The sequence below is a fragment of the Pelophylax lessonae genome, assembly GCF_965119305.1.
Source record: "Pelophylax lessonae genome assembly, chromosome: 8".
In the NCBI taxonomy this organism is placed as follows: domain Eukaryota; kingdom Metazoa; phylum Chordata; class Amphibia; order Anura; family Ranidae; genus Pelophylax; species Pelophylax lessonae.
Window position 1 is genome coordinate 84,721,200 of NC_138775.1, and position 25,035 is coordinate 84,746,234.

Sequence of the window (25,035 nt, forward strand, 5' to 3'; positions counted from 1 at the left end):
GCATTAACTCTGCAGACAATGGATTTTGTCACATTTTACTGAAAATCCCTTTTTCTTTGAAGTTCTGCCCCCCCCCCCCCCCCCCCCAGGTACACTGCTAGGTAAATTTGTTTTTTGGCTTCACTGTAGAGAGTGGAGCAGTAATTGTTTGTTCTGGTCTGTCCAGGGTTTCACAGGCTGGGAGTTTGACTGCTTCCCCTGCCACTGGAAGAGGCTTCCAGGACAAAGGAGAGGAGAATTCAAATGACTAGCTTAAAAATGTATCGTGCCCTAGCCAATCCCTGAAGCAGAGTGTCCAGAAGGTGGCTGGGAAGGTGAAAAGTAGTCTGAAGCGCTGGAGAGATTGTTCTTCCTCTCCAGGAGGGTTCTAAGTCTCTGGGAGGCTGCTGCCCCTAGAGATAGCTGCAGTGAGCTAAAAAGTTGCAGTCTGGGCCTCAGCAGGAGCTGGGCTGAGGACCTAGAGGATATTGCTGCTGGTTTTTGGTAGAGGGCAGTATCCTGAAGTTCAGGTCTAGAGAAAGGATCCTTTATCTCTTTCACTGAGGACCTACCTGTGGATACAGGGTGACAGACAGCTCCTGGGACATTGTGAGTAAAGACCTAGCTGTGGTCTTTTGGGTTTGCATGTGCTGTAAGTGTCTGTTGAAAGTTCCATATGGACTGCTGATTTAGGGTCCTTGAAATACTGGCCATTCCCTGTTACCCCCAGAAAGCTGCTGTTGGAAGATTGGAGAAAGATTTGTCCTCCACTATCGCTGTGACCCTAAACACCTCTCCTGTTAAAGGTCTTTAGCAGTAAATACTAAAAAGACATCCACCTGAACCTAAACCAGTGTGCTAGGGACTATGCTTGTAGGGACTATGCTTGTGTGACTGTCAGCCTCTGTGCTATGTTGGTAGACCTGGGTACATTCTCAGCGACTCAAGCTTGGGGTGGGACAAGACCTGTAAGCGTTATTAATTGCAGCAAAGAAAAATCTGGTATTTTGTCCTGCTAAACAGGGCTGTGCGTTTGGCACAGCTGTGTAAATCAAAGGACTGAATGGATAGAAATAAAAATCCTTTAGCAGGTAAAACGCTTCCCTTATATGTATTTCATATGTGTATTTAGCTGTTGGCTTGGAGTTCTGTTTAAGGGGCTATCCTTGAAAGTTAATGGGTTGGTTTAGGGATGTTTTTCAAGTTTGTTTTATGGGTGTGATCAATTTGGTGGCACCGAAGTTACCACTGTAGTTTTATAGCCTATATTGATGTGCTTGCTTTTGAAATCAGATTAGGATGCTTATGAGACCATTCAGAACTCATTGTTAGGTGAATTTGACCTGCAGTTGTCCTCCTTGTGACCTGCTTCATGCTGCTTTTGTATTAGAAAGAAGCATTTCATAAAGCGAACTTAAATTCATTGACACTGGCCCTTTAAATACCGAAAACAAATTACTATCCATGCAAATAACTCTACCCCACACTTCTCTCTTTTGTTAATACCTTAGCCGCAATAGTTTGAATTATCATAACCAGTTTCCGACTGCCTGTGTGGTAGCGGGGCCTCTCTGTGCTGGATCCAGTGATACATGATCCAACACTTTCAGATAGGGGGTGCCTACAAGTCCACCGCCACTACGGCCGTGTTGGGATTAGTCATAGCACAACCCGATCACTGGGTGCCTGCCAATGACTGCCGGCACCTGCTGATAAGTTCTGTCATTCAGGAAAAGGGAGCTATGTGTTGTAAACAACACAGAGCTCTGAACAGTGACAGGTGATCTTGCTGTTTTTTATTCCCTGCAAGGCAGGGAAAAACAGAATGTTTGCTTAGTAAAAGCACCACATAACACATTCTTAGGCACATATTTAATCCCTTGATCGCCCCTTGATGTTAAGAAATTCCAGTATCTATACTAGGCCCTATAACTTTCAAGCAAACCAAATATTATACACTTAATGGTATTTTTTTTCTAAAAACATGTAGCAGAATACATGAAGAAATTGGATTTTTAAAAAAAAATTTGGACATGTTTTATTGCAGAAAATAAAATATATTTACACTGCCTGGCCAAAAAAAAAAAGTCGCCACCAAAAGGTCACGTTGGACCGCCTTTAGCTTTGACTACGGCACGCATTTGCTGTTGCATTGTTTTGATAAGCTTCTGCAATGTCACAAGATTTATTTCCGTCCAGTGTTAGTTTTTACCAAGCTCTTGTATTGATGAGATAGAGTCGAACCATTGTGCAAAGCCTTCTCCAGCACATCCCAAAGATTCTCAATGGGGTTAAGTTCTGGACTCTGTGGTGGCCAATCCATGCGTGAAAATATTGTCTCATGCTCCCTGAACCCCTCTTTACAATTTGAGCCCGATGAATCCTGGCATTGTCATCTTGGAATATGCCCATGCCATGCCAAGTCAGCTGACCTCATTCTTTTTTAGTTAGTTGCTTAGTTAATTCCAGGTGGTGACTTTTTTTTTTTGTCCAGGCAGTGTATTTTTTTTTTTTTTTCAAAATTGTCTTTTTTCATTTACATCTCAAAGAAAAAAAACCCAGTGGTGATCAAATACTGGCAAAAAAAAGGACATACATTTCATATGCATACACTATTGCATGACCACACAATTGCCAGTTAAAATAGTGCAGTGCTAAATAGCAAAAAATACTCTGGTTATGAAGGAGGTAAAATCTTCTGGAGGTCAAGTGGATAATCAAGAGATGCCAGAATCCTGATCTGGCCATTTATGGGCAAATTATGTCAAAATGCTGCCTGTCCAAGAAAAAGACCCAGCCAGTCTTTCAATCAGCTTTCTGCCTCTTTACACCTTAATAATATAAACACCAGCCTTGTTTATGGTGCACTCTGCATTGCTGTGAAGAAAGCCTCTACTGCTGCATACAACTTTGTCAGGATAACCACCTACATAATTTAGATTTATACCCATTTTTGGTGATATTTTGGCCAATTTTCATTTCGCTGCATTAGTCAATTATGAATGAATCTTTATTTGAATGAAGAAAAAAAGCATCCAAGAGGCCCTAGGACTTTGATGTGAGTTCATGCAAAGTAGTGAGAGGACAAAAACTTTCGAAAAGCTGACTGGCTCAGGTTAGGCTGCTCACAACAGACAAGGCTAACCTTAAATGGGTACCATAGCAAGACCAAAGGATAAAAAAGTCCATATCCCCTTATTAGTTTGTACGTAAAAACAGGGAACACGTGTTGAGAATCAGCAAAAGATCCTTCATCAGGGCTTTGGGTAAGATATTTTATTTTATTTTTTTTTATTTTATGACCCTAGAAAGGTATTGGCTGCTTTTTTTTTTTTTATTTTTTTATTATAAACTAATAAATCAATTTGGCGTCTTTTCCTTTGGTCTGGCACTACTTCCATTTGTGCATGTCTTTTTTTCTCAATTTTTAATTCTTAATCGATAATAGCTAGGGTAATAATGACTATTGTGAAGTACAATTTAAAAGACATTAAATACTTACATTCTCCTTTTGAATAAACACAGATGGAAAGACAGAGAAAATGAACACGTCACAAAGTGGAAAAAAAAAAAAGAAAAACAAATGATTAAAGAATTATTCTAAAAATACATTTTTAAACTTCTAACAGTGTCATTTCAAAATGAAGAAGGCAAAACAAAAAAATTACAGTTCCTTGCATGGTTCACTAGTGGGAGATTTTCTTTCACTTCCTGCTGTGTCACAGGGACAGAGTGAGAACAGTCTAATAAAACACATTTTTATTATTTGAGTGGCGAAAGGTTAGTATATCTGTCAGATTTTTTTTACCTTATGATTTTCTTACTTCCTGCTGTGCCACTAGAACAGGAAATGGGTAAAATTCTCTCATTTGTAAACATTTATATATGTATTAGTTAATGCTTTCATTTATTCCTTTGTTTATCATCCAAGTTAGAATCCAAGTCTAGTCAATAGAGACTGTTGGGTTTTTATTGCTCACTTTGCCAATATTAGGGAGATCACTTCCCATCCTGTTATTTTGGGCAAAAAAATGTAGTATGTGGTTGTCACTGGGACAGGACAACACAGCACAGACAGCAATACACAAATTTATAGAAGTTCTAACCTTACCTCACACTGTTGAAAAATGTGGCTTGTTCTTGATCATGTCCCTGCTGTGCTGACATGTGATGAAGATCAGAAAAAAATCAAAAAAATGGCAGAGGTGCCTCATGAAATGGTGCTAACTCTCCTCTTCTGCCTCCTGCGCAGCCTTGCATGCAGAACAAAATCACAGACTCAGCTGGAACACTGTTTGGATGCAATCTGACAGGGAACTCAGGTCAGATTCAGCAAAAACCCATTACAGGCAGGGAAAGTAGGCCCCTTTGGTGTGTAGAAAAAAGTCCCAGGGTCCAGCTATCTTCCTGTGGCTACTGATCCCAGCACTACTTCTTCAGGCACTGCCAGCCCACCTGGCTACAGCTGCCCCTTTCACTAGCCCTCCTGGCTACTTCCCACAGTCCTCCCAGACTGACTCTACAACCATCTCAGACTGCCATTCCACCCAGCTGCCTTCTCCCTGGAGATCTCCCGGACATGCTTTTTGGGCCCTGCTCTCCTCACACCTGCTAACTTGCCACTGGACAGACTAGGGGGCTACCCTTAAGGGTCTCCGACAGCCTCTTTAGCACTCTATCTCCAGCTTCTATCCAATTGGAATTGGTTTTGGTTGGGGCCCTCGTCAATACTCCAGGCAGCTCCTCCTAATCTCCCTCTCATTCTTCTGGAAATTTCTCTAAAGTTCTAGCAAGTAGGGGGAGGTAACAGAGATGCTGCCTGATGAGTCATTCCAGCCTGCCTGAGTCACTGATTCAAAACACAGGCTTGGCTGCCAGCCAAGGCAATTTACCTACACTACAGAAAAACCTATGTACAATACCTAGCACTCTACACTAGAGGGTGCTATGTATGTATATACGAGGTATGTCTATTAAATGTGACCGTGATTCCACCTGGTAAACAAAGCAGTCAGAACCGGTAATAACTGCGTGCATGGTGACCATGAACATGTTTAGACCAGCATGACAAGCAGCAACCGTCTATGATGTTCAGTTGATTGTGAGTCGCCATTAAGATTGGTTGTGTTTTCTACAGTCATAGAAAATAGTGCAGCGCATGATGAAATATATAACATAAAAAAGAACATCCAGAGTGTTCAATTTTCATAGAATTGAGTCCATATATGGTGCAATATGTGGCTGCTTAAAGGAGGGAAGGAAGCCTCGTGTGGAAAGAGATGAGATCAAACTCCATGTACTGAGTCCCGTCAGGATACAGCCCATCCACCAAGGCAAACTCTGCCTCTCACCTCAACACCTCGACCACTAGGGGTCACAAAGCCTGTACACACATCCAAGGACCGATCCAATCCCAGAGAAGGATCCCAGTAATATCTCCACAGATTTCCAAGTAACATGTAAAGGAAGAGACAGGATCTAGTGTTCTCTGGTTAATTTCAAACAATTTACTGTAGCAAAAAAACCTCATGTACTCACAAGCATAGCACTGTCTCAGTGCAAGAAGCAGGCAGCATGAAACGATCAGAACAGCGTGGTGGCCGTGGGTGACGTCATAACTCCTCCCGCTGTACGCGTTACGTCGGTGGACAGGACTTTAATTTAATATTGTAGATTGTGCTCAGAATATAATTTCCTATTTGTGTTTTCTATAGTGTGACGAAAAAATGCTAAGTATGGTTGGAAAACACCATCATCACCCGGAATGAAAAAATCTTGTCAAAGCAAGTCAAAATTCAAAGCCATGCTCATTGTGTTTTTCGATATCTAGGGTGTAATTTTGAAAGACTGGGTTCCAGAAGTCACAACAGTTAACTAGCATTATTATAAGGAAGTTTTGATAAAGCCGAGAGAAAGAGTCAGAAAAAAACGGCCACAACTGTGGGAAAATGCTTTCAATTTTCACCAGGACAATGCGCCTGCTCACATAGCACTTTCTGTAAAGCAGTTTTTATCCGACAAGCACATTACTACATTTGAAAATCCTCCATAATCGCCCGATTTAGCACCATGTGACTATTATCTTTTAAATAATATGGATAGAGGGTGCGCTAACCAAGAAAGAGTTGAGGCAGCACTAGAAAATTGGAAATAAGTAGATGAATAGAAAGATGTGCGCTCAACAAAAAGACTTTTATCTTTTCCCAAAAGTTAAATCAGTGCTTAAAAGGACATGTTTTGAGGCAGTTGATGCTGTAAAGAGGAAAACAGCAGATGAAACAGCTGACAGAAATTGATTTTCTCAATGCCAGTGGAGAACAAGACTGCAGCAATGTATTATTGCAAATGGGGAATGTATTGAAGGGGACAAGCATTAAACTTGTAATACATATAAATAAAGGTTATTTAATCAGACATACCTTGTATATATATATATATATATATATATATATATATATAAAAACTGTATATTGTACAGGATGCCAAGATTGGGTCCTGGATGGGTGCTTGTGGCACCAGTGTTCGAATTATGGTCCCTTTAAGGGAAGTGTGTGGGTACTCAGGGGACGAGTGAGAAATTTTGGGGTAGCCATGTAAAAGAGAGGACCGACTTGTAGTCCTCTCTGTATTACTAGAGAGGTATTTGGGACCCGGAATTTCGGAGGCCCTGAAGTGACATTCGGGTAGAAAAAGGGCCTCTACTCCTGACTACAGGGACCACAGTCCATAAAGAGTTAAGAGCCTCCAGGAAGAAGAACTTAAAAAAGGAAATAGTATTAGGTGTGGTGGTGTGTGAGTAGGAGTTGGAGAGAGACACCTGTTTGGAGTGCTGCACGTTTGCCGGAAGCTGTCAGATAGCCAGACTGGGACTGTGCTAACCCTGAGGTAAAGTCCCATCTATGAACTGTGTGTTTCCTTATATTTAATTATGCTATTGTGCTAAAGAAAAGCAGACTTTTTGTGTTGCATTTTTGTTTTGCTGCTGATAGCGTTTCTCTGTGGTTGCCTAAAGAGAAATAAACACCTTTGTTTAAAGTTAAACGGCTTTGTACATGTCCTGAGTAGGGATGATCGACCGGTTCGGGTCGACCATCGGTTCGACCTGAACATTGACTGTTCGAAATTCGGCCGAATAACATCTGAACTTCTGTATAGGGGTATATATACACACACACTTATATGTATTTATACACATACACACATATAGGTGTGATAGGAGCGAAGTCCTATGCCTATTAATTATTTCATTAGCGCAGGAATAGGGTTCTGCTACTTTCACACCTATATATGTGTATATATATATATACATACATGTGTGTGTGTATATATATACCCCTACAGAAGTTCAGATGTCATGCCTGCCTCCAAACACGTCCACAAAAAAGCCCTATAAACGCCTGCAACAAAAAAACGGGTGTGAAAATAGCAAAGCCACTATCCTGCTCTATTGCAATTCTAATACAAACAAACTTTTTTTTTCTGGTTCTGGACATGCTACAGAGCTGAAACTTCACAGGTACACTTTTTAGACCCCCCCAGACACTAAATCCAAAGAAATCTCATTTTTCTTTTTTCAATAATTTTTTCAATAATTGGCTCTCTATCAAAAATGACAATTTTTTAAAACTTTTTTTGTGTGATTAATAGTCCATGGGGCATGACCCAGAACCCTAGGCACTTTTTAGGGGCATTTATTTGGTTTTAAGGCCCCATGCACACGGGGCGTTAGAAAAAACGTACGTCAAAGTTAGTTCTGACGCCGGAAAAAGCAGCTGTAAAAACGTGCTTTCAGTAGCTTTTTCCATTGGCGTTATTGCACGTTTTGCCACGTTGCTTTTAGCAGCGTTTTTTTTTCTTCCATTCAAAATCAATGGTTCCCTATGGGAGCCTATTGATTTGAATGGAGGTCGCACCGCAACACCGCAAGTCGGATCCGACTTGCGGGGCGACTTGCGCTGTGAGAATCTTGAGGGGGAACTCCACGCCAAAATGGGAAAAAAACGGCGTGGGGGTCCCCCCCAGGGTTCCAAACCAGGCCCTTCGGGTCTGTTATGGAATTTGAGGGTAGCCCCATGCCGAAAAAACGGCATGGGGTCCCCCCAAAATCCATACCAAACCCTTATCCGAGCATGCAGCCCGGCAGGCCAGGAAAGGGGAGGGGACGAGCGAGCGGCCCCACCCCCCCTGGACCACACCAGGCCACATGCCCTCAACATGGGGGGGTGTTGGTGCTTTGGGGCAGGGGGAGCTCTGCACCCCCCACCTCAAAGCACCTTGCCCCCATGTTGATGAGGACAAGGGCCTCATCCCCACAACCCTGGCCGGTGGTTGTGGGGGTCTGCGGGCAGGGGGCTCATCGGAATCTGGAAGCCCCCTTTAACAAGGAGGCACCCCAGATCCCGGACCCCCTCCCTATGTGAATGGGTATGGGGTACACTGTACCCCTACCCATTCACCCCATAAAAGGCAGTGTATGGAAATAACGACAAGAGACGTTTTGGAAAGTTTATTAAAAATCTTCATCCGACTCTTCTTGTCTTCTCCTCTCCGGGGGTCTTCTCCGGGGTCTTCTGCTCTTTTGCTGTCCGCCCTTCTTGTCTTCTCCTCTCCGGGGTCTTCTCCGGGGTCTTCTGCTCTTTTGCTGTCCCCCTCTTCTTGTGTTCTTGTCTCCGGGGTCTTCTGCTGTCCCCTCTTCTGCTGTCCTCTCTTCTTTTCTTCTCCTCTCCGGTCTTCTGCTCTTTTGCTGTCGGCTGTCGGCTGTCTTCTTCCTCCGGTCCTCCTCCGACGACGTCTCCGCTGATTATGCCTATCTCCGGTCTCTTCAGCTTATTATATAGCCATTAGGGGCGTGGCCCCGATGACGTCATCTGGAGACCCCGCCCCCCTCATGTCACAGATGACGTCATATGTGACATGAGGGGGCGGGGTCTCCAGATGACGTCATCGGGGCCACGCCCCTAATGGCTATATAATAAGCTGAAGAGACCGGAGATAGGCATAATCAGCGGAGACGTCGTCGTCGGAGGACCGGAGGAAGAAGACAGCCGACAGCCGACAGCAAAAGAGCAGAAGACCGGAGAGGAGAAGAAAAGAAGAGAGGACAGCAGAAGAGGGGACAGCAGAAGACCCCGGAGACAAGAACACAAGAAGAGAGGGACAGCAAAAGAGCAGAAGACCCCGGAGAAGACCCCGGAGAGGAGAAGACAAGAAGGGCGGACAGCAAAAGAGCAGAAGACCCCGGAGAAGACCCCCGGAGAGGAGAAGACAAGAAGAGTCGGATGAAGATTTTTAATAAACTTTCCAAAACGTCTCTTGTCGTTATTTCCATACACTGCCTTTTATGGGGTGAATGGGTAGGGGTACAGTGTACCCCATACCCATTCACATAGGGAGGGGGTCCGGGATCTGGGGTGCCCCCTTGTTAAAGGGGGCTTCCAGATTCCGATGAGCCCCCTGCCCGCAGACCCCCACAACCACCGGCCAGGGTTGTGGGGATGAGGCCCTTGTCCTCATCAACATGGGGGCAAGGTGCTTTGAGGTGGGGGGTGCAGAGCTCCCCCTGCCCCAAAGCACCAACACCCCCCCATGTTGAGGGCATGTGGCCTGGTGTGGTCCAGGGGGGGTGGGGCCGCTCGCTCGTCCCCTCCCCTTTCCTGGCCTGCCGGGCTGCATGCTCGGTTAAGGGTCTGGTATGGATTTTGGGGGGGACCCCATGCCGTTTTTTCGGCATGGGGCTACCCTCAAATTCCATAACAGACCCGAAGGGCCTGGTTTGGAACCCTGGGGGGGACCCCACGCCGTTTTTTTCCCATTTTGGCGTGGAGTTCCCCCTCAAGATTCCCACAGCGCAAGTCACCCCGCAAGTCGGATCCGACTTGCGGTGTTGCGGTGCGACCTCCATTCAAATCAATAGGATCCCATAGGGAACCATTGATTTTGAATGGAAGAAAAAAAAACGTATAACGTGGCTTAACGCACGTTAAGCAACGTTATAGCAAAGTTATTCAGCTTTTAGCAGCATCAGGCGTTTTTAACGCTGTAACGCTGGTCCTCAGAACGCGCAGGTGGTGGGTTCTTGTTGCAGCCTAAAAACGTCTAAGCCACTTACAGCTCAAAAACGTCTGAGTGTGCATGAGGCCATAGAATAACATGGAGGGGCGTTTTTAGGCTGCAAAAAGAAAACGCCTGACGCTGCTTACAGCGGCGTTAAAAACGTCCCGTGTGCATGGGGCCTAAGGCTTCAAAATGGTGTTTTTTGATTACTGAAGTTCGGGTCCCATTGATTTCAATGGGGTTCTGAAATCCGGGCCGAACTTTCGGGAAGTTTGGGTGTTCTGGTCGAACCAAACTTTTCAAAAGTTCGATCATCCCTAGTCCTGAGGAGCTATAATCCCCAACCTTTTAAACATATACACTGTATTACCAAAAGTATTGGGACGCCTGCCTTTACACACACATGAGCTTTAATGGCATCCCATTCTTAGTCCATAGGGTTCAATATTGAGTTGTCTCACCCTTTGCAGCTATAACAGCTTCAATTCTTTCAATTCTTTTAACCAATCATCCAGAAGCAAAATTTGTGAGGTCAGCCACTGATGTTGGAGAGAAGTCCTTGCTCGCAGTCTGTGATCTAATTCATCCCAAAGGTGTTCTATCAAGTTGAGGTCACGACTTGAGGTGCAGACCAGTCAAGTTCCTCCTCCCCAAACTCACTCATTCATGCCTTTTTGGACCTTGCTTTGGGCACTGGTCAAAATCACTTGGTGGAGAGGGGATTATGGTGTGGGGTTGTTTTTCAGGGGTTGGGCTTAGCCCCTTAGTTCCAGTGAAGGGAACTCCTAAATTGTTACTAAACCTACAACAGTAAATACAGTCTGTATATGCAGTAAAGCATGCTTGCTATACCTGATCCTTCTCTTCTTCCACTGACTACCGAACATGTCCAGATAAGACAGAGCCTTTGGAGTCAGGCTGCACATGCTCAGTTTGGTGTGCATTGCTAGAGAGATTTTTTTTTTTTCTTGGGAGAGTTCATGTGATCAGCACTGTCCAGACAGAGGGTCAGGGTCCTGCATCCTGATAGGACAGCTCAGTGCAGTATGACAACTCCTCCTACAAGCTTTACCAGGAACTGGAAGAAGTCTCAAGACTGCTATGTACTGCTGAGAAAAGGTATTTAGCAGTTTATATTTACTAAAATAATTGCATTCCCATGTTTTGTGTACTGTGGGAGACCAGATATAGTGAATGCAGGGTCCTGGGTTTAGTAACACTTTAAGGCATCAGCATACCAAGACATTTTGGAAAATGTCATGCTCCCAACTCTGGGAACAGTTTGGGGTTGACCCTTCCTGTTCAAACATGACTGCGCACCAGTGCATAAAGCAAGGTGTCCCAAATGTTTTTGGTAATATAATATATATGTGTGACCACCATTATTTTTCAGCACTGCCTTAACCCTCTTGGGCATGGAGTTCATCAGAGCTTCATAAGTTGCCACTGGAGTCCTCTTCCAATCCTCTATGACGACATCACAATGCTGGTGGATGTTGGAGAACTTGCGCTCCTCCACCTCTTGTTTGAGGGTGCCCCACAGATTCTCAATAGGGTTTAGGTCTGGAGATATGCAAGGCCAGTCCATCACCTTTACCCTCAGCTTCTTTAGCAAAGCAGTTGGCTCTTGGAGGTGTGTTTGGGGCCATTATTACATAGATTACATAGTAGGTGAGGTTGAATAAAGACAATAGTCCATCTAGTTCAACCTGTGTAGGTGTATGTGGCCGTAATCATCTCTCATACCCCTGAATGTTCTGATACTTGAGATGTACGTCTAAGAGTCTTTTGAAAGCAACAATACTTCCCGCAGAAACCACCTCTTGTGGTAGAGAATTCCACAATCTTGTAGCCCTAACAGTAAAGAACCCCCCATGTTGCCTAAGGTTAAAACGCTTCTCCTCTAATCGCATTGTATTCCCCTCTAGTCCTCATGCAATCCTTTCGACTGAATAGCTTTTTTTCTATGCTGAGATCACCATTGAGATATTTATAAATTGCTATCATGTCCCCTCTCAGGTGTCTCTTCTCCAGGGAGAATAAATCAAGCGATTGCAGACGCTCTTCATAATTAAGGTCCTCCAATCCCCTAATTAGTTTAGTTGCCCTTCTCTGGGCTTTCTCCAGCTCCAACACATCCCTCCTGAGGACCGGCGACCAGAACTGTACAGAATACTCCATATGTGGTCGGACCAGAGTTTTATAAAGTGGAAGGATTATAGTTTTATCTCTGGAATACATACCTTTCTTTATGCATGCTAATATTCTGCCGGCTTTGGCAGCTGCCGCTTGACATTGCATGCTATTGCCTAGTCTATCCTCTACCAAGACTCCCAGATCTTTCTCCATTTTTGATTCCCCCAAAGGTTCCCCACCTAAAATGTATTGTGCTTTTATGTTTTAAGTCCCCAAGTGCCAAACCTTACACTTCTCCACATTAAACCTCATTTGCCATGTCATTGCCCACTCCGTTATTTTGTCCAGGTCATTCTGTAGGATATCTGCTTCATGCTGTGCAGTTATTGACCTGCCCAATTTTGTGTCATCTGCAAAAACTGATATAGAGCTACTGATCCCGTCCTCAATGCTGTTTATGAATAAATTGAACAAGGTTGGTCCCAGGACTGAGCCTTGGGGGACCCTACTTACCACCTCAGACCAGTCTGAGTATGCGCTATTTAATACTACCCTTTGGACACGCCCTTTTAGCCAGTTCCGTATCCAAGAGCAGACCTTGCGGTCGATGCCTGTAGACCTTATTTTATAAATTAAGCACTTGTGGGGAACTGTATCAAACGCCTTAGCGAAATCCAGGTACACCACATCCACTGGTCACCCCCTATCTAGCTCACAGCTCACCTCCTCGTAGAATGATAAGAGATTGGTTTGACAAGAACGCCCATTTGTAAACCCGTGCTGGTTACTGCTGATGATGTTGTTGTCTTTAGCAAACTACGATATAGTCCCTTATCATCCCCTCCAGAAGTTTACATACTATTGATGTCAGACTGATAGGCCTATAATTTCCCGGGACATGCCTCTGCCCTTTTTTGAATATCGGTATCACGTTAGCTTTCTTTCAATCCCCTGGTACATTTCCTGTCATAATACTGTCAGCAAAGATCAGGAACAGTGGTCTAGATATAGTCTTACTAAGTTCTTTGAGTACTCTCAGATGTACGCCATCCGGGCCTGGTGATTTATTTTTTTAACATTATCATGTTGGAATACTGCCCTGGGGCCCAGTCTCTGAAGAGAGGGGAGCATGCTCTGCTTCAGTATGTCGCAGTACATGTTGGCATTTATGGTTCCCTCAATGAACTGTAGCTCCCCAGTGCTAGCAGCACTCATGCAGCCCCAGACCATGACACTCCCACCATGCTTGATTGAAGGCAGGACACTTGTCTTTGCAATCCTCACCTAGTTGCCGCCACACACGCATGACACCATCTGAACCAAATAAGTTTATCTTGGTCTCATCAGACCACAGGACATGGTTCCAGTAATCCATGTCCTTAGTCTGCTTGTCTTCAGAAAACTGTTTGTGGGCTTTCTTGTGCATCATCTTAGGAAGAAGCCTCTTTCTGGGATGACAGCAATGCAGACCAATTTGATGCAGTGTGCGGCGTTTGATCTGAGCACTGACAGGCTTACCCACCACCCCTTCAACCTCTGCAGCAATGCTGGCAGCACTCATGCATCTATTTCCCAAAGACAACCTCTGGGTATGGCGCTGAGCATGTGCACTCCACTTCTTTGGTCAACCATGGCGAGGCCTGTTCTGAACGGAACCTGTCCTGTTAATCGCTGTATGGTCTTGGCCACCGTGCTGCAGCTCAGTTTCATGGCCTTGGCAATCTTCCTATAGCCTAGGCCATCTTTATGTAGAGCAATAATTATTTTTTTCAGATCCTTAGAGAGTTCTTTGCCATGATGTGCCATGTTGAATTTCCAGTGACCAGTATGAGAGAGTGAGAGCAATAACACCAAATTTAACACACCTGCTCCCCATTCACACCTGAAACCTTGGAACACTAATGAGTGACATGACATCGGGGAGGAAAATGACTAATTGGGCCCAATTTGGACATTTTAACTTAGGGGTGTATTCACTTTTGTTGCCAGCTATTTGGACATTAATGGCTGTATGTTGAGTTATTTTTAGGGACAGCAAATTTACAGTTATACAAGCTGTACGCTCACTACTTTACAATGTAAGAAAGTGTCATTTCTTCAGTGTTTTCACATGAAAAGATATAATAAAATATTTACAAAAATGTGAGGGGTGTACTCACTTTTGTGAGATACTGTGTGTGTGTATGTGTATGTATATATATATATATATATATATATATATAGTATATTCCACTTTCTAACTTCTTCGTTTGTTACCAAATATGGAGTTCTGGATCTATTAATATGAGCTTACTATTTTGGACATTACAGAACGCATGACCAATCAGCCATAACAGTATGACCACCCATCATAACCCATCGAGTCATGGATTCCACTAGACCTCTGAAGGTATGCTGTGGTATTTGTCTCCAAGCTATCCTTTAAATTCTGTAAGGTGTGAGTTGGGGCTCTACAGATCCAACTTTTTTTTCTAGCGCATCCCAATTGGATTAGGATCTGGAGAATCTGGAGAACAAGTCAACACTTCAAACTTGTTATGTTCCTCAAACCATGCCCATTGTAGGCGATTTTGGCTGTGGACATGGACCAGTGAACTGCTTGACAATTCCAAAGTACAGGTTTGTATAACGTTCCTACCTTCAACAAATTTATCAGCAAGTAATGTTTCTTCTTCCTTTTCTTTCTCTTCAGGTTTTGTAACCACCATAGATGTTAAAGGAGTCACAAACTTGAACTTCAGAGAGAGATCCAACGCCTGCTGTTTAAGTTTTTCTTTCTCCAATGGGTCTGCAGAAACTCTTCATGCAAATATTGGGATTTTTAATATCTCTACTAAACAAACATTTTTATTATTTTGTATAATACAAAGAAAAAAAACAGGACCCTATCCTGTATCAGGAGGATTTTACTGGCATAGTGAGACCATATTACACTTGTTAAAGGTATCAAAATATTTATTTAGAAAACTTAAAACTATGTCACATGACATGAAATACATATTGCATTGCACAAAACATGTCACACATATAGGGGGCGTGGTTCGTCAATGGCTCCGTGAGAGGCCGAGCAGTGAGGAGCTCTGCTTGGTGGAAGAGAGCGCCCTGCAGTGAGTGAGTCGGCTCTCCCCCCCCTACCCCGCTAGGTGCAGAGCGGGGCCCGAGGCTCACGGAGGATGGTAATGGGGAAATCCAGGCTCGGGGAGCCATAAAGCAGCGGTGGTGGCAAGGAAGCAGGCGGTCATATGCTGAATGTGCGGGACCCTGCCTCAGGGTGAGAGAGGTACAGCATAGGGTGAAAGACCGTACGGGTCGGCGTGGGGCTGAGGGGCTGTGGAGGAGGAGAGCCGGGGTCGAGTGCCAGCTGGGACAGTAGATGCGGAGGTCGCTGGTCTCCCCTGTATATATGACTCAAGCAGCCAGCCCGGAGCAGAAGCAAGCCCTAGAGAAAAGGACAGACATCACCTCTTATTTTCTGAGACGCACAGTGGCATCACGAAGCACTGTTGGGACCAAGACATCACAGAAACGCCAAACAAACTCAGGAATGGCAGTTCAGCAGAAAGGGCCCAAAGCTACAAACACTCAATCTACTGGGGTCTCTTCTGGTGGGAAGAAGCCTTTAGTAATGGATATATCGCATGAACAAAGGAACGAAGAGCCCAAAGAATCCCTGATTATGCCGCAACAGCCCCAAATACCATCAACAGCGGAGTGGAGTGAGTTTGTAAAGCTGATCCCGACGAAACAGGATATCCAAGACATGGCTGCAGCAATCGTGAGTGACATTAAAATGGAAATATGTGGTTTAAAACAAAAAGTTGACCAAATTGAAGGCAGACTGGTGAATACAGAAACAGTACAATGTGATTTTGAAGTCAGAATCTCTGAATTAGAAAGTTCACGAGCGCAGTTGCAAAAACAAGTCACCTGGTTGCGGCTGCAGCAGGATGATGCCGAGAACCGCAGCCGAAGGAATAATATTCGACTGCGGGGCTTGCCTGAATCCGTAAAGGGCCCAGAGCTCAGAACCACAGTAGTGGGTATTTTGAATGGTGTGTTAGAGAGACCCCAAATGGAAAAAATGGAAATTGACAGAGTGCACAGGGTTAAAGCGCCCCGAAGGACGGTAACAGAACTAATCCCAGATGTCCTGATTAGGATTCACCTGTTCTCACTTAAAGAAGACATAATGAGACAAGCATGGGCAAAAGGGCAGATTGAGTATGAAGGTTCTCAGCTGAAACTGTTGCCAGATCTTTCACGGGGGACCCTAAAGATGAGAGCCGCAATTAAACCCCTCCTAGAGGTCATAAGAAAAGTGGGAGCAACCTATTTTTGGGGACACCCCTTCCATTTGAAAGTGGTGAAAGACAGAGAAACGTTCTTATTGAAATGGCCAGACCAGCTCCCCGGGCTCTTTACATTTTTGGGGTGCGCCCCGATCCATGTGAGTGACTGGATGGATGTCCTAGGAAACTCCGTGAACTATTACATGAATTAAGCCATACAACATGGGTGAAATTGGGAGCAGATAAGTGTGGGAGCAAAAGAGATGCTCAGGACAAGGAGACATTAATACAACGAACCTAAAAGTGCTGCACACAGGTTCCTGGCCTATTCCATGTTTTTTTTTTTTCCGGTTTTTCCCATGCGTTTTTTTTTTTCTTTTGTTTGTTTCTGGGGTTCTCCCTATCTCCTCTTCTCCCTCTCTTTCTGGGAGGGGGGAAAGTTAAGATGTGTGGAGGTCCCTGGTATCCCCACACCCGCCTCGAACATTTGCTTTGTCAAGATATGGGCGTTTTTTCTGCATTTTTTCTGTTTTACTTTTTATATGTCCTTACTATCTGAGTCACCCTCGAAGGGGAAGGGGGGGGGGTTACTTTTAGTGTGATTTGTGTTATTTTTCCATGCTTTTCATGTTTTTCTTATGGGAGATTTGTGGTGTGCGTTTTTGGATTTTTTTTTTTTGTTTCACAGGAAAGTTGGATATTATATATTTGTATCTGTAGAAATCAACAATAAATTCACAAGGTGTTTTTTTTTTTTTTATAAATTTTTTTTTTTTTTGTTTCTATTCGTGCCCAGCCATGGAGGGCCGGAGCACGATCTTAAGGGTTAAGAGGGAAGGGGGCACTGAGGTAGAGGTAATTCGAGAGTGTTCCCTCACTTCGTGCGGGACACGCTTAAGACATAAAAAAGAAGATATGTGAGACTTAATAATACCGAATTTAAATCACTATTAGGGTGTATACAGAGGATATAGTGACTCAGGGAATAGTTATGGTTAATAGCAACTAGAAGTGAGTAAGAGAGATCCTCCCAGGACCTAGCGCAAGTCTGAAGGGTTAAGATGGAGTTGAGGGGAGGGTAGATGTTTTGCAGAAGGGGGGGGGGGGTGAGGGGGCCCCGGGGCCCTCAGGAAGGGAGATGGGGGGAGGGGGAGGGGAATCCATAGAGTGATAGGAGTAGAAGGCACAAGCAAGGGATCTGACCATGTAGCAATTAAGTCCCCTTTATCTGCGACCTGGCTCGGGGTAGTTTGACTAGATCGGGAGGCGTAAGAGGGGGTCTCTGGGGCGGGGGGGGGGAGTAGGACATTGACATTATGTGAAGGGAGGCGATCGTCCGCCGAGTTAGAGCTCCTCTAGCTGGACACTTTAAATTTATAGTTTTACTGTCTGCCAGGGATAAGATAGGGACTACATCCTTACCACCACGGTAGGGGTGAGAGGGAGTAGAGCCCATTTTCTTAGCTCCAATTTTTGGAGCCCAGCCTTTTCTTCTTTTTTCTTCCCTCTTGTGTTCTTGAAGGAGAGTGTCCAGGTACAGTGGCTTGCTCGCGGGGTTTTGGGAACCACGGCCCCCTCAGTAGATAGCGCCTGGTTGCGCTGGTTTAGATAACCATTAGAGGGGGGTAGGGGTAGTGGGTATTAAACAGTATATACATACTTGTGTGGGTGAAGGGGGGTTTCTTTTCTTGTCAATTTTTTTTTTTTTTTTTTACAAATTTTTTTTAATTATTTTTTTTAATTATTCTTTTTTTTTTTTTTTTCTTTTTTCTCGCATAGGTTGTGTGGCCGTAGGGGTCAGGGGACCGTTCCACAATGGTGGCTGGAGGTGGGGCGACCCAGGGGGGGGCAGCAGGTTGTAAGATTACGACCTATAATGTGAGGGGACTATCAACCCCACAGAAGCGTAGGAGACTTATGGGAGATCTAAAACGAGATGCTACACAAATAGCTTTCATTCAGGAGACCTACTTCCGCAAAGATGCAGTACCAAAATTGTACAATAAAGACTTTCCATGGGTTTACCACGCTACATCCCCTATTGCTAAATCAAAGGGTCTGAGCATTTTAATATCAAGTGCTATGAATTGGACCCTGAAAGAAGAATTGGCTGACCCAATGGGTAGGTTCGTGTTGGTGAAGGGGTGGATAGGACGGGTCGAGGTAACCCTCGTAAATGTCTATTTTCCCAACTATGAGCATGTAATGTTTTTACAGAAAATGATTCCAGTTGTCTTGGAATTCCGGGAAGGGCACTTAGTGATGGGAGGTGACTTTAATTATGCCCCAGAACCTCTGTTGGATACCTCCAAAAGAAGTTCATATATGTCATTTGCTAAATTACGAAGGCTACAAAAAGAGATCTCCCTCCTGGGCCTCATAGACCCATGGAGGTTGATGCACCCAGGGGAGAGAAATTACACTTTCTATTCTCCAATCCACAAGGCATATAGTAGGATAGACAGAATCCTGGTTACCCAGGCAGACCTGCCGTTAGTGACAGACTCAGATATCGGAGATTTTTCAATCTCTGACCATTTTCCGGTGTATGTGAGTATAGAGTGGGAATCAAAAAACTGTAGTCCAAGATCATGGCGCATAAATGAGGCCTTATTACAATCCTCGGAAACGGAGGGGAAGATAGAGGAGGCGTTACATAACTACTTTTTGGAAAATACATCGGAGTCGCTCTCACCTTCCACGATCTGGGAAGCGCACAAGTGCGTGATAAGAGGGGTTCTGATACAGTTGGGTGCACAGCGTAAAAGAGAGCGAGAGGCGAAAATTAAAGAATATCTAACTAAAATTCAACATCTGAGTAGACAGCATAAGAGAACGCTTGCGGAAGCTCACTTGATCCCTCTCATGCGGGTAAGAGAGGAATTGAATCAGATACTTTTCCAAAAGACAGTACGAAATATGTTATGGTTGAAAAGACACCTGTATGAATACGCAAATAAACCAGGGGCGATGCTGGCACGAGCATTGAGGGGCCCAAAAAGACGAACTCAAATTTTGCGTCTTAGAAATACAAAAGGTGGGGAGGTTCACACTTCAGCTGACAGCAGAAGAGTTCTGCTCTTTCTATCGGTCGCTATATAACCTACCGGAAATAGGGAGCAAGAAAAGTCCAGAAAAGGGGAAGCAGATAGAGGAGTATTTACGAGACTCGGGCATGCGTACACTTTCAGAGGACCAAGTACTGACTTTGGAAGGCGATATATCGGGGGAAGAGCTGGCCACTGCGATTTCACAGACCAAGGCACATAAGGCACCTGGCCCAGATGGCTTTACTTTAAGTTATTACAAGAAATTTGGGGAGCGTTTAAAGAACCCCCTACTATCACATTTCAATGAAGTGGGAAGAAGAGCGGCATTCCCATTGGATTCTTTACGGGCGCACATTACTCTAATACTTAAAGAGGAGAAGGACCCCCTGTGTTGCGGCAGCTATCGCCCGATATCTTTGATAAATGTAGACACGAAATTATACGCAAGAATATTAGCAAATCGGCTCTTACCATATATGGCAGACTTGGTCCATTTCGACCAAGTGGGCTTTATTCCTACCCGGGAGGCCCGGGACAATACAATCCGAGCCATAGATTTAATACATCGGGCACGTACATCACGGAAGAAGATGGTTCTCTTCGCAGCAGATGCGGAAAAGGCCTTTGACAGGGTGGCGTGGGATTTTATCCGGGCCACCCTGTCATACATAGGCCTGGGACCACAAATGCTGCAATTTATACTGGCACTTTATACGGTCCCTACGGCTGCGGTTAGGGTAAATGAATGGAGGTCGAGTTACTTCCCTATCTCTAATGGCACACGGCAGGGGTGCCCTCTATCCCCGCTTATATTCGTGTTGTGTCTGGAACCCCTATTGTGCAGAATTCGGAGTTCTCCGGATATAGCGGGAATCCAAAGCGGGGAAGAACAATACAAGGTGGCCGCGTTTGCGGATGACCTGCTGTTTTTTGCTACTAACCCTTCTCTTTCATTACCAAATATTCTAGACGCCCTGAAAACATACAGTGGGTTCTCTAATTATAAAATTAATTTAACTAAATCAGCGGCACTCAACATATCGTTATCTGACCAAGAAGAGAGAGCACTTCGAATAGCGTTCCCGTTTCAATGGGCCTCAGATACACTGAAATACTTAGGGATACAGTTAACGGCAGATCCCGTGGATCTCTATAGAAAGAATTACCTTCCGCTTGTAGGAAAGATTAAAGCAGATCTTAGAATATGGCAGCTGTTGGCAGTGATGTGGTTTGGGCGCTGTAGCGTTATTAAAATGAATGTGTTACCCCGTATTTTGTATTTAATGCAGACAATTCCAATAGCAGTTCCAAAAGAATTCTTTCAATCAATCAAGGGCATACTCCGCGCCTATATTTGGGCAAACAAATCCCCGAGAATTAAGATGCAGACGTTGGCCTTACCCAAAGTAAGAGGTGGGATGGGATTACCAGATATCCTGAGATATTAAGATAAAAATAAAGTGCAATCTCTTATAATCCATATTAAAATGAGGGGGTGTGTCCCATAAAACCAAAAGAATAAAGATTTATATACACTGTGTATCAAGTGATTACAAATAAAATAACCTGGTATGTGGTGGATAAAACCCAGAAAGTGCTAAAGTGCAATAAATAAATAGCATAGACAGTGTTTTTATTGTGGTATACAAATAATAAAATCATCAACTGTGAGAAAAAATAAATATTAGTGAGTATTTCTGGCAATGTTACTGTCAAGGGTGCAGCATGCCAGTAGAAACCATTTAAGTGAAAAAAGGTGAAGTCAGGGATTTGTCCCTGTGTGAAATTAAACCAACAAAAAGAAAAAGAAAAAGAAAAAGAAAACCAGCTGCAATCACCTGTGCGACCACTAGGTGTCGCGCTGTATATACAACCTGCCCTAAGCAAATGTTCAGGCAAGATGGATCCTCACAGGTCCCCTCTCCACAATCAGCCAAGCACCAATTGGCGAATATCCATATGGGGAGAAGAAGAAAGGGGGAGCCTCGTGAAGTATAAAATCATAAACTGCAGTAAAAAGAACGTAGCATCCACTCACTGTATGGAGCCGTGGTAGCTGCCTCGCATCAGTTGCAATCGCCGGGAAGCTTCCGCGTTCCACGGCGGTAGAGTCTCAAACCGGAAGTGACGCTGTGACGCAATGGACCCGCCCTACGCGTTTCGTCATCGACGTCTCCAGCAGACGTCGATGACGAAACGCGTAGGGCGGGTCCATTGCGTCACAGCGTCACTTCCGGTTTGAGACTCTACCGCCGTGGAACGCGGAAGCTTCCCGGCGATTGCAACTGATGCGAGGCAGCTACCACGGCTCCATACAGTGAGTGGATGCTACATTCTTTTTACTGCAGTTTATGATTTTATACTTCACGAGGCTCCCCCTTTCTTCTTCTCCCCATATGGATATTCGCCAATTGGTGCTTGGCTGATTGTGGAGAGGGGACCTGTGAGGATCCATCTTGCCTGAACATTTGCTTAGGGCAGGTTGTATATACAGCGCGACACCTAGTGGTCACACAGGTGATTGCAGCTGGTTTTCTTTTTCTTTTTCTTTTTCTTTTTGTTGGTTTAATTTCACACAGGGACAAATCCCTGACTTCACCTTTTTTCACTTAAAGGGTTTCTACTGGCATGCTGCACCCTTGACAGTAACATTGCCAGAAATACTCACTAATATTTATTTTTTCTCACAGTTGATGATTTTATTATTTGTATACCACAATAAAAACACTGTCTATGCTATTTATTTATTGCACTTTAGCACTTTCTGGGTTTTATCCACCACATACCAGGTTATTTTATTTGTAATCACTTGATACACAGTGTATATAAATCTTTATTCTTTTGGTTTTATGGGACACACCCCCTCATTTTAATATGGATTATAAGAGATTGCACTTTATTTTTATCTAAATATTTATTTGCACCAGGTAGCGCCGTTTACAACCTTTCTTTGCACTCCACTAATTTCTTGACCCCTTTTGGGGTTTGGTTGTTGGCCGCTTACACCTGTTACTCCTTCACGCTACACCGCACACTCCATAGCGCTGGTCAATTTTTGCTTTTATATATCCTGAGATATTACAGGGCGGTCCATATAGTAAGGGTGGTAGACTGGCACTGCAATAAACTTACCAAACGATGGGTGGATTTAGAGAATGAGGAATCAGGTCAGCTAACCCCCCCAGCCCCATGGTCGGTGTTCGAATCAAAAGACGCTATTCTCAAACATCCTACAGTGGGAGCGACTATAAAAGAAACTAAGAGAATTCAGTCGCATTGGAGGGTAGCCCCGGGTATATCTCCGATGACACCGATCTTGGGGAACCCGGATTTTCCCCCGGGGTGTATAAATGCCAGACTCCGTAGGTGGGCTCAGAATGGTAAAAGGCGCCTAGGTGATATATGGCAAAATGGGCCTATGCCCTCCCTAGAAGAACTTAGGACAGGTGCAGGAGAATCGCTAGATTATTTCAGCCTTTATCAGTTGTATAATTATATTAGATCAGTTCGGCAGAAAGGGTATGCACCACGAGAGCTAACAGATCTGGAAAATATGTGTAGAACAGGTAAAGCGACGCGCCATTTGATCTCAAGGTTCTATACACAATTGTCAGAAGAAGAGGGAGACCAACAATTGCCGTTTATCCAAAAATGGGAGCAGGAGTTAAACACTGTGTGGTCAAAAGAGCAGATAAATAAGATCCTGAGATTAGTTCACCAATCGTCACTAGATTGTAAGATCCAAGAGACAGGGTATAAAATTCTAACCAGATGGTATAGAGTCCCATCACTATTACACAGAATAAAAGAGGCGGTCTCAGGAAAATGCTGGCGGTGTGGATTGGAGGATGGAAATATGGTACATATTTTTTGGGGATGTAAAAGAGTGCAGCCATTTTGGAATAAGATAGCAGTGGCTATAAAACAGATAGCCAACGTGGATATACTAGAGGACCCCGCGTTGTGCTTGCTGCATTTGACAGGAAGCTCAGTGCGGAGCTACAGGAAGTCCCTGACTCTGCGTCTGTTGAATGCAGCAAGGGCATGCATACCTATTTTCTGGAAACAGACAGTGATCCCAACTTACGAGTTGTGGTGTGGGAAGGTCAACGAGATTTTTAAGATGGAAGAACTGTCCGCCATATTGGGAAATTCAGAGGATCAAGTTAAGTTGAGATGGAGACCCTGGGTGCAATACTTGGAAGCCAATTCTTCTTAAAGGGAGTTTAAGAGAGGGTCATCCTGGGCGGAGCCTGGTCCAGGCCGCGGGGGGACGGTCCCCATACCCCTTCTGGCGTACGGTAATATAGTATGGAATACATCTTCATACGAAGAAATGTTGGGAATGAGTGTATAAAAGTATAAAAACTTTCTTTTTGTTTTTTTTGGGGTTTTTTTTTTTTTGGTTTAATTGGGGGGAGGAGGGAGGGGGAGGTAAGGGGGGTGGGGTTTGGTCAGATCATGACAATGTTTGTTTGAAATGTATATATATATAAAAAATCACCAATAAAGATATAAATCAAACATGTTACACATATAACCTTTAACAGGGGCCAATCCCGACATACACCCCAAAAACGGGGATGGTGTCATGAAGCAAACACAGTCAGGGATTTGTAGGGAATGAAAGTACTCTCCGTAGGTCAACGCGTTTCGCCGTAAGCGCGGATTCTTCAGGACCCAAACGAGAGAGGGAGGAACTTATATTCTGAAAAGGAATGACAAAACGAACCAGGACATCATAATATGCCTCCCTTGCAGACACAGGAATTGTAGAAAAGTCCCCTCAGCAAGATCTTATTATATAAATGTGTAAGGAAGATGTCTGCTTTCCTTCTGACTCAGTCCCAAACTTACTTCCTCTGAAAGATGGAAGATGGTCTTGTTTTCTGGGAGACATGAGACCTGAGACATAGGATGTAGCATATATTACTGAGCTGGTGGCCCCATAGAAACAAGCCGCAATATACCACAACTGGTAACACGCTCCTAATTCCCTACAGCATATATATATATATATATATATATATATATATATATATATTACAAGGCGATGATAGGTTACCTACCTATAAATAGTACCTTTTATAAGCTATTTCAGTGGAAGTACATTTGGGACTGAGTTCAGGAAAGGAAAGCAGACAGCTTCCTTACACATTTATATAAGATCTTGCTGAGGGGACTTTTCAACAATCCCTGTGTCTGCCCAGGAGGCATAATATGATGACCTGGTACGTTTTGTCAGTGCTTTTCAGAATATAAGTTCCTTCCTCTCTCATTTGGGTCCTGAAGAAGCCATGCTTACGGCAAAACACGTTGACCTACGGAGGCAACTTTCATTCCCTACAAATCCCCGACTGGGGTTGCTTCATGACACCACCCCTCTTTTTGGGGTGTATGTCGTGATTGGCCCCTGTTGGAGGTTATATGTGTAGCATGTCTTGTGCACTGCTGTCAAAGTGGTTTTGATGCAATATGTATTTCATGTATGTGACATAGTTTTAAGGTTTTCTAAATAAATATTTTGA

The 25,035-nt window shown here is 44.1% G+C and overlaps 1 protein-coding gene across 1 annotated transcript in view; it reads right to left on the reverse strand.

The window, feature by feature from the left end:
- Window positions 1-25,035, reverse strand: part of LOC309562157 (inter-alpha-trypsin inhibitor heavy chain H3-like) — a 176,211-nt gene that overhangs the window by 66,485 nt on the left and 84,691 nt on the right. The window contains exon 14 of the mRNA XM_082266282.1: window positions 14,807-14,967. Coding sequence (XP_082122408.1) covers window positions 14,807-14,967 — 161 coding nt within the window. The remainder of the gene's footprint in view (window positions 1-14,806; window positions 14,968-25,035) is intronic.